Below are 17,012 nucleotides of genomic sequence, written 5' to 3' on the forward strand. Positions count from 1 at the left end.
CTCCGCGGGACCAAAGAGCTGGGACCTTGTATAAGGTCCTCGGTGGGACGCTCGGGGTTCGTGGGCCGCCTGAGTACGCAGGAAGACGCCCCACAGACGCAGGAGAAAGTGCAGGCGACGCCTCGGCAGAGACAGGCGGGCTGCAGCGCATATTGGGTCAGGCACACGCGAGGGGCAGCCCCCCGAGGGCCGTCCCAGAGGTCCCCGCGCCGCCGGGGTCTTAACGGGGTGCACCGTCTTCCGCCGCACGTGGATTCAACGCGATGCCCAAATCCAAACGCGACAAGAAAGGTGGGCGAAGGGAGCGTTGGGACTCTTTGGGGAACTTCGCGGGCTGGCTGCCCAGCCTGCAGTGAGGGCTTCGGGCGGCGGGGATGCAGAATAGGACGTCAGGAATATCTACGAGGTCTTCTGCTGCCTTGCTTTGTGCTGGAATGGGGGCTTCGGGGCTGTAGAACCGCCAGAGGGGGCTGATGCCTGGTGGTATCCAGAGAGCCGGGACGCTTTTGCCTAGTTTAAAGTGCTCTTGCAAGGCCAACTGGGCCGGGAGACAACACCTGAGCACCCCCCACTCGTTTCGGCCCACTTTTCCCAACCTCGGCCCTTTCTCAACTTCCTGCGCTCCCGCCACCCTGGCTGCCTTTCTACTTTCCCTTCTTCCAGCACAGGCTTGTTCAAGTTGTCGCATTGTGTATCTGCGGTTGTTTCTGCCTGGCATGCTTATCTCTTGCATGGCTTGTTCTTTCTTAGCTGTCAGTTAACAGGACCTCTCTGAGACAGTGTCTCGCTTCGTTGCCCAGGCTGAGGTGCAGTGGTGCGATCATAAGTCACTGCAGGCCGGGCACGGTGGCTTACGCTTGTAATCCCAGCACTTTGGGAGGCGAGGCGGGTGGATCATCTGATCTGAGGTCGGGAGTTCGAGACTAGCCTGGCCAATATGGTGAAATCCCATCTTTACTAAAAATACAAAAAGTTAGCTGGGTGTGGTGGCGGGTGCCTGTAATCCCAGCTACTTGGGAGACTGAGGCGGGAGAATCGCTTGAACCCGGGAGGCGGAGGTTGCAATAAGCCAAGATCACACCACTGCACTCCAGCCTGAGTACGACAGAGCGAGACTCCCTCTCAAAAATAAATAGATAGATAGATAGATAGATAGATAGATAGATAGATAGATAAAATAAGTCCCTGCAGCCTCGACCTCCTGGGCTTACGTGATCCTCCCACCTCAGCCTCCCGAGTAGCTGAGACTGCAGGCGCACACCACCACGCCCAGCTAATTTTTTGTCTTTTTAGTAAAGATGGGGTTTTACCATATTGGCCAGGCTGGTCTCGAACCAGGGTTTTTTTTTTTGTTTTTGTAGAGATGACTCTCGGTATGTTGCCAAGGCTGGTCTGGAACTCCTGGGCTCAAACAACCCTCCAGCCTCAGCCTCCCAACGTGCTGGGATTACAGGCGTGAGCCACTGCGCCCGACTTGAGCACCTCTTAAGAGACTATCTTTGGCCACCTTTGCTGTGGTGGCATCTCTCTCCACCCCTTTCCCTGGCATATTCAAAAATATTTAGGGATCTGTCACTTTCTAGGCATTGGAGGATACAGCAGTTACAACAAGGAAGGCTTATTTCTCATCAAGCTTAACGTTTTAGGGGAAACACATTCCACAAAATGCTAAAAATCAGACTGAGTAAACACGGGGTGAAGAGACGGCGATATTTTTTATAATGTGGTCAGGAAAAGTCTCACTGATGAGGTGACAAATGAACAAAAAATCGAAGAAAGGAAGTGAGCAACCTGTAGAATTGTGCACCTGTAGAAATACCTGGGAGAGTGCTGTTCCAAGTAGAGGGAACATGAAGTGAAGAGGCTCTGAAGTGGGAGCAGATTGGACATGTTTGGGACAAGAGGCCAGTGTGGCTGGACAGAAGGAGCCAAACAGAGTTGGGGGAGAGGGTTAGGCAGAGAGAGCAGCAGGTCTTCCTCAGCCTTGGTAAGGCTTTCCTGCCTAGAGTTCAAGCAGAAGATTCATGTGATTTACCTTTACTTGTAAAGGGTCACACTGGTTGCCCTAGTGGAGACTAGCTGGGGAAGACAGGTCAGAGGGCAGGGATGGAAGCAATGAGGCCAGTATTAATCCGAGAGAGGGTGATGCTGGCTTGGATCCCAAGGTATAACAGTGGAAATTATGGGAAGTGGCCAGCTATATTTCTTTTGCCCTCCTTGCTGGTGTGATTGTCCTTGTCTGTGGTGCCTTGTTAAGAGGGGCTGAGTGCCAGGCAGGTTAAAGAAGAGAGGCCGAGGCCCTTTTGTGAGAGGGCACCCAGGACTTTGCAGTTGGAGTTCTTTTAAGTGATTCTGGAACAATTTGATTCTGTGCAGAGGGCCTGGGTCAGGTCTGGCAAATGTCAGACTTTTTGGGTAAAGGGTAAATTGGACCCCAGTCATTTTTACAATAGAGGTAACATGTTCCTCCCCAGAGAGGTGTTGCTGCATCTGTGAGTCTACATTGCAAAACTGGAGCGCAGATACGTAACAGGAGGCTGAGCCCCAGACTCGCTGTTTTACCGCATAGGCCAGCGAGAGTGGCCTCTGCATCATGGTTGAGGGCAGAAAGGGGCTGGGTGCGGTGGCTCACACCTATGATTCCAACTGTTTGGGAGGTTGAAGTAGGCAAATCTGTTAAGCCCAGGAGTTCAAGACCAAGCCAGACAACATGGCAGAATTCATCTCTGCAAAAAGTAGAAAAATCACTTGGGTATGGTGGTGGATTTCTCTGGTCCCAAACAAAATGAGCAGACCATGATGGTGTGTGTCTGTAGTCCTGTGTGGGAGGATTGCCTGAGCCCAGGAGGTCAAGGCTGCAGTGAGCCGAGATTATGCCACTGCAGTCCAGCCTGGGTGGCAGAATAAGACCCCATCTCAAAAAAAAAAAGAGAGGCCTGTCTCAACTGGCAGGTGAGGTCTGCCACCGAGAGCACTCCCAGCAGCAGGAACAACCTTCACCCCTCACACTGTAACCAAGTTATTTGGGTCAGCCTGAGGAGCTAAAGAAAGGCCTAGTTTGTCTAAATAGCAGGATTTATATCCAGGGATCGTCAGGCCCAATAATGCTAATGAGTAGTCATTCCATGGGCCCTGGAATGGCTGTGTGTGCCAGAAATGATGGCCATGAAGGCCTTGCTGCCTTTTTTCAGTATGGCTGCATCCAACTGAAGTCTCCAGTGCATCTAGATTTGTCTCTCATCATCTCTCTCCTTCTTGTTTTCATTAGTCTCCTTAACCAAAACTGCCAAGAAGGGCTTGGAATTGAAACAAAACCTGATAGAAGAGGTAAGAGGTGGTTCTTTTTCTAGAGTTTGCAGTTGTTTGGTTTATAAAGGTAGGTATAGGACCGTTGGCCTGGAGAGCATACTAGTTGCGGGGGGAAATCTCCAAGCTGCTAATCCAGCCGTTTTTCCTCTAGCAGCAGCACCAGCAAAAACTTCCATAATGATGGTTTACAGCTGTGATTAGTCCTTACTCTGTGCCCTGTCCTGCACTGTTTCAGATGTATTGTTCCACTCCATCCTTATAACATCCCTGTGATGTAGGTACTAGGTGATGATGTTGCTGTTTTGCATTTGGGATCACTGAAGCTTACAGAGGTTTGGTAGCCTGCCCATTGTCAAAAAACAGGAGGAGGCCAGCCACGGTGGCTCACACCTGTAATCCCAGCACTTTGGGAGGCCAAGATATCAGATAGCTTGAGTCAAGGAGTTCAAGACCAGCCTGAGCAACATGGCAAAACCTCATCTCTGCAAAAAGAAAAGAGAGAAAAACTAGCTGGACTTGGTGGTAGGCAGCCTGGGCAACAGAGTGAGGCCCTGTCTTTAAAAAAAAAAAAAATGCATGTGGGAGACTGCACCAACCCATTGTCTGTAGTGCTTCTGACCGGCCAACCTGGGCTGCAGGCTAGGTAAAAACTGACTCCTCCTGCACAGACTCCACTCCTGGAGGCCGCCTCATGGTAGTTTTGGCCAGCACCGCATGCAGAGCAGTACCGATGAACTGCCTCCCCTTGTAACACTGAGGCTCCATGTGCTTCCATATGGCAGGAGCCTTGCTGCAGTGGGTAACAGCTGATGGTCAGTTCCACTGCTGGACATAGATAAGTCAGAGACCTGGGAAAGGCCATGGGTGTAGATCCACGGCTCAGCCTCCTGAGTGTAGTGGTGATCCTAATATCAGTAATGGAGGTGGGATACAACCACATGAGAGGCCTCCAGTTCTTCCAGTTTCCATAGTTGTCCAGGGCCCAGAGCAGATTCATTCCCATCTGCAGTCAGAGTAGTGCCCATCGTATGCTGGTGCTTGAACTCAGAGCCTCGTGAATTGTCCCACAGCTTCGGAAATGTGTGGACACTTACAAGTACCTTTTCATCTTCTCTGTGGCCAACATGAGAAATAGCAAGCTGAAGGACATCCGGAACGCCTGGAAGCACAGCCGGTGAGTGGGCAGGGGGAGAAAGGCCCTTCTGAGTGGGGACACCAGGCTGCTCTCAGTCAAAGCACAGGAGCAACTTCTGACCCTTTAGGTGCCTGGGTCATGCCGCTGACACTTTGGTAAGGACAAAGTGCTACCTGCTACTGAAGAGCACTGCTTTTTCACTGTTAAAGCTGGTCTTGGGCCTGGCTTGGTGGCTCACGCCTATAATCCCAGCACTTTGGGAGGCTGAGGCAGGCGGATCACCTGAGCTCAGGAGTTCGAGACCAGCCTGGTGTGCTGGCGGACACCTGTAATCCCAACTACTTGGGAGGCTGAGGCAGAAGAATCACTTGAACCCATGAAGCAGAGATTGCAGTGAGCTGTACCATTGCACTCCAGCCTGAGTGACAGAATGAGACTCCATCCCAAAAAGAAAAAAAAAAAAAGCAGGTTTTGCACTGAGCCTTTAGGAGGCAGGACTTGGCAGTTGCTCAGGAGATGTCGAGAGGTGGTCCTCTCAGGGAAAGTAGCCCTTTAACCCTGGAGTCTGGGCGGTTTAGGAGCGTCACACGAATTTTAGAATGTCAGTACATGCACTGGAACACAGCGACCTGGAAGCAGGATGCAGGAACCACATGGCAAGTTTCTGTCCTGGGGCAGGTGGCCCTGGTGGTGGTCTCTCGCCACACCAGCTCTGCTTCAGCTGTTAACATGCCTCCTTTGTACATCCACACGGGGAACCGGTACAGAATGCTCATGATGGGCTGGGACACAAAATGTTGCCGTGGCAGGGGTTTGTGGGTGGGGACATAATGAAAGGGACCCTGAGCGGGGGATTGTGTGACTAAGCGGCATGGAGAAGTGGGTGCCACTGGCTCAGCCCGGGCCAGAGCTCACTGGGGACTAGAGCGGCTTTGCGGGTAGCTGAGGGATGGGGAGGGCAGGGTACTTCCTTCACAGAACACTCTCTTGCGGTAGGATGTTCTTTGGCAAAAACAAGGTAATGATGGTGGCCTTGGGTCGGAGCCCATCTGATGAGTACAAAGACAACCTGCACCAGGTAAGTCACTGGTCCTCACGGGGAGGGGCTGAGGCAAAGCCGCCTTCTCTCCTGCTACTCCCACTGACAGCCTTACCCCGCCATTGGCAGCTCCGTGGCTCAGGGGGAGCAGGTCCTGGCTTGAAGCTCTCCCTTCACCTCCAGACCCAGGGAATAGCACACTTCCTGCCTCCCACTCCTTCCTGCTGTGACAATCAGAAACGTCTTTAGATGTTGCCAAATGTCCCCTGGTAACCAAAAACGTGCCTAGTAGAGAAGCACTACTCTAATGTGATCAAGCCGGCCTCACTGTTGATTTGTAGGTCAGCAAAAAGTTGAGGGGTGAAGTGGGTCTCCTGTTCACCAACCGCACAAAGGAGGAGGTGAATGAGTAAGTACTGAGGAACAGAGGGGAAGAGGAGGGTGGGAGGGGAAGAGGAGGGTGAGAGGGTATTTCAGGGAAGGAATGATGCAGGGACTTCTTTCCATATGGGGGGCATCAAGTTGGAACCACTCCTGGAAGCCTGTCCCTGAGCTTGTGGCCTAGGACCACAGCCCTCAGTGCCCTCTCCAGCATGGTGCTCTGGACTGGCTGGCTTCTGTGATGGGAGAAGGCCCGGGACCACAGCACACTTGGGGAGCCTGACTCGTGGGCTGGTGGTGTGGCCAGGAGCATTCCCTCTTACCACTTCTCTTTTCCCTTAGATGGTTCACGAAATACACAGAAATGGACTATGCCCGAGCTGGTAACAAAGCAACTTTCACTGTGAGCTTGGACTCAGGGCCCCTGGAGCAGTTCCCCCACTCCATGGAGCCACAGCTGAGGCAGCTGGGCCTGCCCACCACCCTCAAAAGAGGTATGGGCAGTCCTGGAGCCAAAAGGTCACAGCCCAGAGTCCAAGAGCACAGGCCTGCAAGCTCTTCCCTTTCTAGCTGAGCAAGTTATTTCTATAAGCCTCCATTTTCTCATGTGAAAATGGAGCTAAGAGTGCCCGCCTCACAGTTGGGGTGAAAGCAGACAGTAACTTACAGCCAGAATGCAGCCCTTGAGGGACATCTGGGGTCTGGCACCTGTTTAAAAAAAAAAACAAAAAGTAAAAAGTCAAAAACTTAGCCATGGTGGTGTGTGCCTGTGGTCCTAGCTATATGGGAGGCTGAGGCAAGAGGATCACTTGAGCCCAGGAGGTTGAGGCTACAGCTAATCAAGGGACCTCACGGAGGCAGCCACTGCCCAGTGTGTGTTGGAGCTGTGGGGAGGGCAGGTGGCCAACTGGATTTCTCCTGACTTGGCAGGACTAAGAGGGCTCTGCAGGCCCCTGGGCCAGAGGTAACTGGGGACTCCCCCTCGTCTGCAGGTGTGGTGACCCTGCTGTCCGACTACGAGGTGTGCAAGGAGGGTGACGTGCTGACCCCAGAGCAGGCTCGCGTCCTGGTGAGTGTGGCCCCCGAGGCCTCTGGCAGGAGGGGCCGCTGCCTTTCCTCTGCCTGCTGAGAACACTCCCCCTGCACTTCTGAATACCTTCATTCCTCCTGATGCTTTGCTTCCTTTGTCTCTTGCAGAAGCTTTTTGGGTATGAGATGGCTGAATTCAAGGTGACCATCAAATACATGTGGGACTCACAGTCGGGAAGGTTCCAGCAGATGGGAGATGACTTGCCAGAGAGCGCATCCGAGTCTGCAGAAGACTCAGAGTTAGAAGACAGTGACTGAAAGAGACTCGGGACCGAAGGTCTCCTGAAACCTTCAGGGTCTCGCTGGACCATGCGGGACTGCTGCCACCCCTCTAGCGAGAGCAGCTCTTTGTGTGGCTGTGGACAGGGTAGATCATGGGCACTGAGTTCCTGTAAAGAATAAAACTTTGTAGGATGCATCCCTGGAGACAAGGGGGATCTTTCTTAGGAAAGAGGCCTTTGGTGAACCCAGGAGTTTGAAACCAGCCTGGGCAATTCAGCAAGATCCCATCTCTACAAAAAAATGAAAAAATTAGCTAGGCATGGTGGCAGGCGCCTGTGGTCCCCGCTACTCTGGAGAATGAGGTGGGAGGATTGTGTAAGTGTGGGAGTTCGAGGCTCAGTGAGCCGTGATCATGACACTGCACTCCAGCCTGGGTGGCCATTGCACTTGCTCTGCTTGGATTGCCTTGGTTTGCCCTGTCAGCCAACTTCCCCCACTGGCTGCCTCGGGGCTGCCGTGGACAGCACAGCTCCACGCCAGAGCTGGAGTTTCTCTTCTTCAGCCCTGGGTATCCCTTGGCAGAAGGATTTGCTGAGGAAAATCAGGTGTCCTTCCTAGCCCTGCATACTTCCACACCAGGGCTGCAGATCTGGCGGACACCAGGAAGACAGGCTTGAGCTAAGACAAGAGTGGAGTCACTGTGGGAGTTGAGAGCCAGTTCTCAACCTTGTTCTATTTGTTTTCGTTTCGTTTTGGAGTTTTTTTTCCCCCTCTTTTTAAATTTTAAAGAGGGATGGGGTTTTGCCATATTGCCCAGGCTAGTCTCAAACTCCTGAGCTCAAGCGATCTGCCCACTTTGGCCTCCCAAAGTACTGGGATTACAGGTGTGAGCCACCGCCCCCAGCCCATATTGTTCTGTTTGTATTTCGTGAAAGCGGTTTTGAATGAGGGCAAATCGGCTTCAGGGTGTACAGCGGCCCTCTTCTCTGCCGCGCATGGAAGAGAGCCACCTCCAGCCCCACTGTCGAGAAGTCAGGCCGGATCCCTTCACGAAGGCGCTATGCCGACACCCTCCCCCGCGTCTGCTCTTTGAAGACTTCATACTCCTGCCTGCTTCTCACCAAGCCCTTGGGAAGGACAGCAAGAAGCGGGCTGCGGGCAGAAGAGGAAACGAATTCACCAGGGTCACCCAGCCCTGGGACAGGTCAAGTGTCAGCCTTAGCAAGAAATGCTGAGGGAGAGCTCAGGCCCAACCTTCTCGCCTGGTGAGGGTGGCTGGGAGGACTGCAAGAGTGTAGAGGACAATCTGAGGGGAAAGCAGCCTAAAACCACCGAAGGCCAAAACCGGCCAGGGGGAGAGGATGAAAGGTGGTAGGTGGTGCCCTCCGCACCTCAGCCAGGTCTAGCCAGGCCTACAGGAAGTGGACGTTCAGGTGCCAGGCTGAACTCCATGACAGCCGACTCCAGGGGCCCTTCCTCTGCTGCTGCCAATTTCTCCAGCTGCTCCAACCAGGATGACCATGTCCCCATGGACACCCTGCAAGGGAGAAAGACTTCAACACACTTGTGCTGCCCAGTGACTCATCGTGCCCCTCCCAGCCATGGCCCCACTGCTGTTTGGGCTCTGGTTATTCATGTTTGCCTTGTATTACTGCCTGCAAACACCCGTGGCCATTGGGCTCTGAAGCCCTGCCTCCACGCTGTCTCAGCTGCAGACAGAGCTGACTTCAGAGCTGCTGACTTCTGCTCAGCAGCTGGGTAAACCGGGGTCAGTGACCCAGCCCTTCAGCTTCAAACTTCCTTTACTTTTCAGGCTGCTTGTCTGGATTAGAAATTGTGTGAAGTACTTTGCCTCCAGGCCTGGCACTTAATAGGTACTCACTTAAAGGGGAGCCATAGCCATATAATACCCAAGCTGGAGAAGGGGGTTAGGGACAGCAGGCAGAGCGAAGCCCCCCCCACTACACATGAGGTTGGACTCTGTCTCCAGGGTGGGCAGCCTGGGACCCAGTAAAGGCTAATGATTAAAACCACAGGTTTCAGGCAGTGACTCACACCTGTAATCCCAGCAATTTGGGATGCTGAGGTAGGAGGATTGCTTGAGCCCAAGGACTCAAACACCCCAGGCAATGTGAGAACCCCCATCTCTACAAACAATAGAAAAATTAGTCATGTGGTGGTATATGCCTGTGGTCCCAGCTACACAGGAGACTGAAGCAGAGGATGTCTGAACCCTGGAACTCAAGGTCACAGTGAATTATGATCAAGCTGCTGCACTCAGCCTGGATAACAGAGGAAGACTCTGTCCCCCAAAAAAGAAAAAAGTTTCAGTCAAACCCACATTCATTCCCTGCCACACATAAGCTGTGGGACCCTAGTCAAGCGAAATTGCTCTGAGCCAGTTTCCTCATGTAAAACTGAGGTGATCATACTTAACAGGGCCATTGCAATAACGTGTTGGTGACCTGGCCACTTAAGTAATTTCTCTAGGAACAGGTTTACCACCCAAAAGAACTGGGCTGTGCAGAGCTTTCATAGGAAGAAAAGGACTTATCTCAGAAATGACCAAATGACTGTATAGCCCTCACAGCTTCCCCGTTCCCCACACCCTTGAAGAATTGGAGAGAAGCAGCTGAGCATCTAGAGACAGCTGGGTTACTTGCAGCTTGTGAGTGTTCCTTCCATTGTAGGCAGCCAAGGTCATGCTGGGGCACTGGTGCTATACACAACCTGGTGGTGCTCCTTCCAGAAGCTGGGTGGGGAGAGAGAATGGCACAGAGGTCAGTACTTGGGGTCATCCCAGGGTGGTTGCCCACACCCAGGTCCCTGAAGCACTGAGGGACTAATAGCTTCTAAGTAGACATCTTACTTTCCTGTTGCTTCTGAGATGTATTCAGAATGGTCAAATATGAGACACTGGCGATGCCAACCAACCCAGTCACTGGGAACAAGCAGGTCAGAAATGAAGCAAGTGGGACAGCTCGTGGCCCTCTCTGCAGCCTGAAGTTTCAGGAGCTCCCCTCCTTGTGAATTCCCATGTGCAAAATCTGTACCACCTCCTTCTCCAGTCTTTTATACAGCACAGACCAGTTTCCTTAGTTTGAGGATGATTAAATATATCAGACGTTCCCTGAGTGCAGTGGCTCATGCCTGTAATCCTAGCACTTTGAGAGGCTGAGGCAGGCAGATTACGTGAGCTCAAGAGTTCAACACTAGTCTGGACAACATGGTGAAACCCCGTCTCTACTAGAATACAAAAAATTATCCAGGTGTGGTGGCGGGCAGCTGTAGTCCCAGCTACTCGGGAGGCTGAGGCAGGAGAATTGCTTGAATGCAGGAGGTGGAGGTTGCAGTGAGCAGAGATTGCCCCACTGCACGTCAACTTAGTTACAGAGCTGCACTCCATCTCCAAAAAAAAAGAGAGAGATGCTCTTCAGATCCAGCTCTGCTCCTTCAATTATTTTTGTTCATCCTCACTTATTTGTTTTTAAATTAACAAATACAAATTGTATATATACTTAAGGTGCTGTTTGGGAATTGTCTCTTGAAGGAGCTCTTTCATCATGAAATGACCGGGGGAGGAGGTGGAGTGGGAAAAAAGAGAAAAAATATATATGAAATGGCTGAATTCAAGTGGCCATCAACTATTTTGAGATATAGTATCCAGAAGATTCTAACAGACGGGATGTGACAGCAGAGAATACATCCCTGATGGGGATACTCAAGAGTCTCAGCAGCTCCTGGAGCTCAATTCAACTCGACCACTCAGGACCGTTGCTCCCAGTGTGAAGAGTTTATTTCCACCAAGCGCAGTGGCTCACACCTGTTAATCCCAGTATTTTGGGAGGCCAAGGCGGGCGGATCACCTGAAGTCAGGAATTCGAGACCAGCCTGACCAACATGGAGAAACCCTGTCTCTACTAAAAATACAAAAAATTAGCTGGGTGCAGTGACACATGCCTGTAATCCCAGCTACTCAGGAGGCTGAGGCAAGAGCATCGTTTGAACCCAAGAGGCAGAGATTGCAGTGAGCCGAGATTACACCATTGCATTCCAGCCTGGGCAACAAGAGCGTAAGTGTCACCTCAAAAAAAAAAAAAAAGAGATTATTTCCTAAGATAAGCACCCCATACTCTCACATGCGCTTTGCAAAAAGTATCTTTGACTCTCCTCCCAGGACACAAGTGATGATATAGACTTCTGAGGCTGGGGCATAAAAGGCCACACCAGCTTCTGCCTAGTTTTCTTGGGATGTTCTCCCTTGGAAGCCACATGCAGAGGTGACATGTGTGCTGGTTGATGACAGCAGCTGATGAGTGAATGTCTCCGGGCAACCCTTGCCTCCAGCTGCTAAATCACATCTGGTACACTGGGGAACAGATGAAGTTTCCCCACTGAGTTCTACCAAACAGCACGTTTGGCACCACCTAGCAAATTTTTGTGTATTTCATCAAGATGGGATTTTACCACGTTGCCCAGGCTGGTCTTGAACTCCTGGGTTCAAGCAACCCCCTTGCCTAGGCCTCCCACATTTCTGTGATTACAGGCATGAGCCACCATGCCCTGCCTGTTTTGTTTTTCAAAAACAACTGATTGAGATATAATTCAGACACTATAAAGTTGATCTACTTAAAGTGTATGATTTGGCTGGGCACGCTGGCTCACACCTTGGCTATCCTGGATGCTCTGAATTTCCCTATGAATTTTAAAACAAGTTTGTCAATTTCTATGTTTAAAAAGAAAAAAAAAAGCTGACTTGGTGTGGTGGCTTATGCCTACAATCCCAGCATTTTGGGAGGCCGAGGTGGGAGGATCATCTGAGGTCAGGAGTTTGATACCAACCTGGCCAACATGGCAAAACCCCATCTCTACAAAAAATGCAAAAATTAGCCAGATGTGGTAGCGCATGACTGTAATTCCAGCTACTCAGAAGGCTGAGGCAGGAGAACCACTTGAACCCGGGAAGTGGAGGTTGCAGTGATTGAAGATTCCCCCACTGTAGTCTAGCCTGGGAGACAGACTCCATCTCAGAACAACAACAAAAATAACAGCTGGAATTTGGATGGACAGAGATTGTGTTGAATTTCCTCATCAACTTGGGAGATTCTGTCATATTAAGCAACTCAATTTTGGGTGTGCTTTTTTGTCTAAAGATAACTGACAGGCCACCGTACATCAGGGAGTATCTATGTTGTATGGATGAAAATAATGAGGGAGTAATTTCTTTTCATAAAGAATAAATTTTGTCTGCAGGTGTTTCCGTCTGGTTAGCAAATGGGATCTTTTTTGGGTCAGGCTTTTGGATGAGTGGTGTTACCTACATTTCCAAGTTGGGCCCGTTTCGTCACTTTCGGGGGCTGCTCCAAGTGCTGCCTGCTGCCCTGCCCAGGGCTGGAGGGATTTTGCTGCAATAGTCACACAGCAACCACCAAATCTGTGCCTTTTCTTCTCCAACCTTGAGTGCCTCCTGTTTGGAGTAGGGGTGAGGAAAATGTGGACCCACTGCCCTTGCCCCCATAACCAACAAAAAGAAGCCCAGAACCACCACTGAGGAGGTTATGGATGAAAAGACAGGAGGCGTTAGCTAAGACAAGAGGAAGGCACTGCGGAGATCGAGAGTGGTAAAAACGTTCCACACTGGGCCGGCGTGGTGGCTCACTCCTGTGATCCCAGCACTCTGGGAGGCTGAGGTGGGTGGATCACCTGAGTACAGGAGTTCGAGACCAGCCTGGCCAACATGATAAAACCCCTGTCTCTACTCAAAATACAAAAATTAGCCAGGTTTGATATCATGTGCCTGTAATCCCAGCTACTCAAGAGGCTGAGGCAGGAGAATTTCTTGGAGGTTGGAGTGAGCCAAGATTGTGCCATTATACTCCAGACTGGGCAACAGAGCAAGACTTCGTCTCAAAAAAAAAAAAAGTTCCACAGTGGTACTTGGAAATGTAGATAACACCACTAAAAAAGTTCCTCCTAAAAAAAGACCTCCAGTGTTGGAAGTGGGCCTTGTGGGAGGTATTTGGGTCACTGGGGTGGACCCCTCATGAATGGCTTGCTGCCGTCCTCATGATAATAAATTCTCCCTCTTAGTTCACAGGAGACCTGGTTGCTTAAAAGAACCTGGCACCATCTCCCTCCCTCTTGCTCCCTCTCTCGCCATGTAACACGTCTGCTCCCTTTTTGCCAGTCCACCAAGATTGTAAACTTCCTGAGGGCCTCCCTAGAAGTAGACGCAGCGTCATGCTTTTTGTACAGCCAGCAGAACTGTGAGCCAAAGAAATCTCCTTTCTTTATAAATTACCCAGGCTCTGGTATTCCTTTATAGTAATATAAATGGGCTAACAGAAAATTGGTATGGAGGAGTGCAGCATTATGATAACAATAACTGAAAATGTAGGTTGAAAGCAGCTTTGGAACTGGGAAATGGACAAAGGTTGGAAGGGGTTGGAGGGCTCAGAAGATGACAGGAAGGTTAGGGAAAGTTTGGAACTTCTTAGAGACTTGTTAAATAGTTGTGACAAAAGTGTTAATAGAGGCCGGGCGCGATGGCTCACGCCTGTAATCCCAGCACTTTGGGAGGCTGAGGCGGGTGGATCACGAGGTCAAGAGATTGAGACCATCCTGGTCAACATGGTGAAACCCCGTCTCTACTAAAAATACAAAAAAAAACTGGCTGGGCGTGGTGGCGCGTGCCTGTAATCCCAGCTACTCAGGAGGCTGAGGCAGGAGAATTGCCTGAACCCAGGAGGCGGGGGTTGCAGTGAGCCGAGATCGCACCATTGCACTCCAGCCTGGGTAACAAGAGCGAAACTCCAGCTCAAAAAAAAAAAAAAAAAAAAATGTTAATAGAAATACAGACAATGAGGCTGGGGCCGGTGGCTCACGCCTGTAATCCCAGCACTTTGCGAGGCTGAGGCACGCAGATCATGAGGTCAGAAGTTTGAGAGCAGCCTGGCCAACATGGTGAAACCCCATCTCTATTAAAAATACAAAAATTAGCTGGGTGTGGTGGCAGGTGCCTGTAATCCCAACTGCTGAAGAGGCTGAGGCAGGAGAATCGTTTGAAATCAGAAGGTGGAGGTTGCAGTGAGCCGAAATTGTGCCATGGCACTCCAGCCTGGGCGACAGGGCGAAACTCCTTCTCAAAAAGAAAAAGAAATACAGACAGTGAAGGACAGGCCGAGGAGGTCTCAAATGGAAATGGGGAATTTATTGGGAACTAGACCAAAGGTCAACCATGTAATGCCTTAGCAAAGAATGTGGCTGCATTGAGTTCTTGTCCAAGGGGTTTGTGGAAGGTTTAGCTTAAGGATGATGATGTAGAAATTTCTGGTGGGAGAAATTTCTAGGCTGCAAGGGATTCAGGATGTGGCATGGTTGTTTCCAAAAGCCTACAGTCAGATACAGCAGCAAAGGAATGACATAAAGTTAGAATTATAATGAAAAGGGAAGCAGAGTATAAAAGCTTGGAAAATTACAGTCTGACCAAGTAATGAAGAAGGAAAGAGCATTTTCAGGAGAGGAATTCAAGTGGGCTGTAGAGAAACCACTTGCTAGAGAGATGAGCATGACTAAAAGGGAGTTAAGTGCTCATAGCCAAGATGATGGGGAAAAGGGGGTCAAAGGCATTTCAGAGAACCTCAGGATAGCCCTCAGACTCTACTAGGGCAACGCCGGGGGGAAATATGAGGTTGGAGCCCCCCCAGCCAGAGTCCCCACTAGGGCGCTGCCCAGTGGAGCTGTGGGAAAGGGGCCACCATTCTCCAGACTCCAGAATTACAGAGCCACCAGCAGCTTGTACCCAGAGCCTGAAAAAGCCACAGGCACTCAATTCCAGCCAGTGAGAGCAGCAATGGGCGCTGCATCCTGCAAAGCCACATATGTGGAGCTGCCTGAGGACTTGGAAGCCCACTGCTTGCCCCAGGGTGGCCAGGATGTGGGACATGGGGTCAAGGATGATTTTGGAGCTTTACATTTTCATGCCTGCCCTCCTGGGTTTCAGACTTGTGTGGGCCTGTTGCCCCTTTCTTTTGGCCGATTTCTCCCGTTTGCAATGGAAATGTTACCCAACATGGGTGCCACCATTGTATCTTGGGAGTAAATAATTTGGTTTTGATTATACAGGTTCATAGGTGGAAGAAATTTGCCTTGAGTCTCGGATGAGACTTTGAACTTGTTGGAAACAGACGCTTGGTGCCACAAAGAAAAATTAGCATTGAGACAAAGGCTCTTTGAGCAATGCAATATTTACTTCCTGGACTGCAGGAAGGGTACCCAGGCTAGCCGACTTGCCATGAGAGTACAATGAACAAAGGAAAACACACATATTTATTCCTTACACATTTGGGGTTGTCCTTACTGCTGTGTCTGATCTTGGCTGGCTGGAACCAGACGTCACAATTTAAACTAAAACCTGATTGGCTAACAACTTAAAACTTTTCTAAACAGGTAAAGCCACGGAGATCTGGGACATGCCCGTTAGCACTCCCAGCACAGATATCTTGGTTAAAGTACAAGGACATAGAATATAATATGTGACTGTAAGCACCGCGTGTCTAACAGCTACATAGGATAGGGCTTAACAAAGAGTTATTAGCACACTTATGATTTATTCTTTAGCAAGAAAGAAAATTTTAAAGAGGAACTTTTATACTTCCCACAATTCCCTCCTTTTTTACTTTATAATTTTCCTCTTTAAACTTTTTTTAACATGTTTTGGCTTAGTTGTTTTGCCTTAGTTTCAAAAGAAAAAGCCTTTATTTATTTATTTATTTATTTATTTATTTATTTATTTTAACTCTTTCTCTCTCTCTCTCTTTTACACAAACTTTCTCTTACAATTTTTCGACATACCTCAGCTTTCTTTCTCCACATTTTGCTGGCCAGAGCGGGGTTTGCTCTGGGCTGCTGTTGTTGCTGCTGGTTTTCTTGTGCCCGGGGGGCCTCCTCAGGGTGCAGGCAGCCAGGCAGGGAGTGCTGTGCCCATCTGCCCCACAAGGTTCCCGGCACAGGGCTTCGGACCATCTTGCTGCTGCTGCGGCCATTGCTCAACCAGCCTGTCCCGGCCCCTCTTGCTGCCTTTGCGGCACCCCTGGCCATGTCTAGCAGCCTCGTGGGCGACCTCCACCACGCTGCTTTCTGCTTAGCCGTGGGCAGCCCCCCAGCACTTCTCAGGGGCGCCACCTGGGCGCGCTGCCACTCAGAGCGGCCCGGCCCCTGTGCACCTGCGACCTTGCTTCCCCGGGCCCCGCCCCAACGTGCAGCTGACCTAGCTGCAGGCACCGCTGTGGCCGCCTCAGGGGGCCTTCACAGGGGCTCCTCCGGAACCTTCTCGGCTACTTTTGCCTTTCTTTTTCCAGGGGAAGATTCCAACTATCCCCCCTACCGCCCTGTGGGAGGTCTCTCTCACTCCTCTTCACTTTTTTTTTTTTTTTTTTTTTTTTTTTTTTGAGACGGAGTTTCGCTGTTGTTACCCAGGCTGGAGTGCAATGGCACGATCTCGGCTCACCGCAACCTCCGCCTCCTGGGTTCAAGCAATTCTCCTGCCTCAGCCTCCCGAGTAGCTGGGATTACAGGCGCGCACCACCATGCCCAGCTAATTTTTTGTATTTTTAGTAGAGACGGGGTTTCACCTTGTTGACCAGGATGGTCTGGATCTCTTGACCTCGTGATCCACCCGCCTCGGCCTCCCAAAGTGCTGGGATTACAGGCGTGAGCCACCGCGCGCGGCGGTCCTCTTCACTTTTGCTTTGCTCTCTCCAACCTCTAAGCCTTATGGAACTATCACAGATCTTGCAGAAAGAAAACACACTGCTCTCTTGCATGCACACTTAACGC

The 17,012-nt window shown here is 50.7% G+C and overlaps 1 protein-coding gene across 1 annotated transcript; it reads left to right on the forward strand.

Annotated features, from left to right (window-relative positions):
* Positions 1-6: 6 nt before the first annotated feature.
* Positions 7-7,371, forward strand: MRTO4 (MRT4 homolog, ribosome maturation factor). The gene is made up of 8 exons (XM_002750365.7): positions 7-291; positions 3,269-3,327; positions 4,380-4,483; positions 5,441-5,522; positions 5,825-5,892; positions 6,207-6,358; positions 6,857-6,933; positions 7,062-7,371. The coding sequence occupies exons 1-8, from the start codon at positions 264-266 to the stop codon at positions 7,209-7,211; spliced, it is 720 nt and encodes a 239-aa protein (XP_002750411.1). The 5' UTR covers positions 7-263; the 3' UTR covers positions 7,212-7,371.
* The last annotated feature ends 9,641 nt before the right edge of the window (positions 7,372-17,012 follow it).

The sequence above is a fragment of the Callithrix jacchus genome, chromosome 7 (genome assembly GCF_049354715.1).
Source record: "Callithrix jacchus isolate 240 chromosome 7, calJac240_pri, whole genome shotgun sequence".
NCBI classification, from domain to species: Eukaryota; Metazoa; Chordata; class Mammalia; order Primates; family Cebidae; genus Callithrix; species Callithrix jacchus.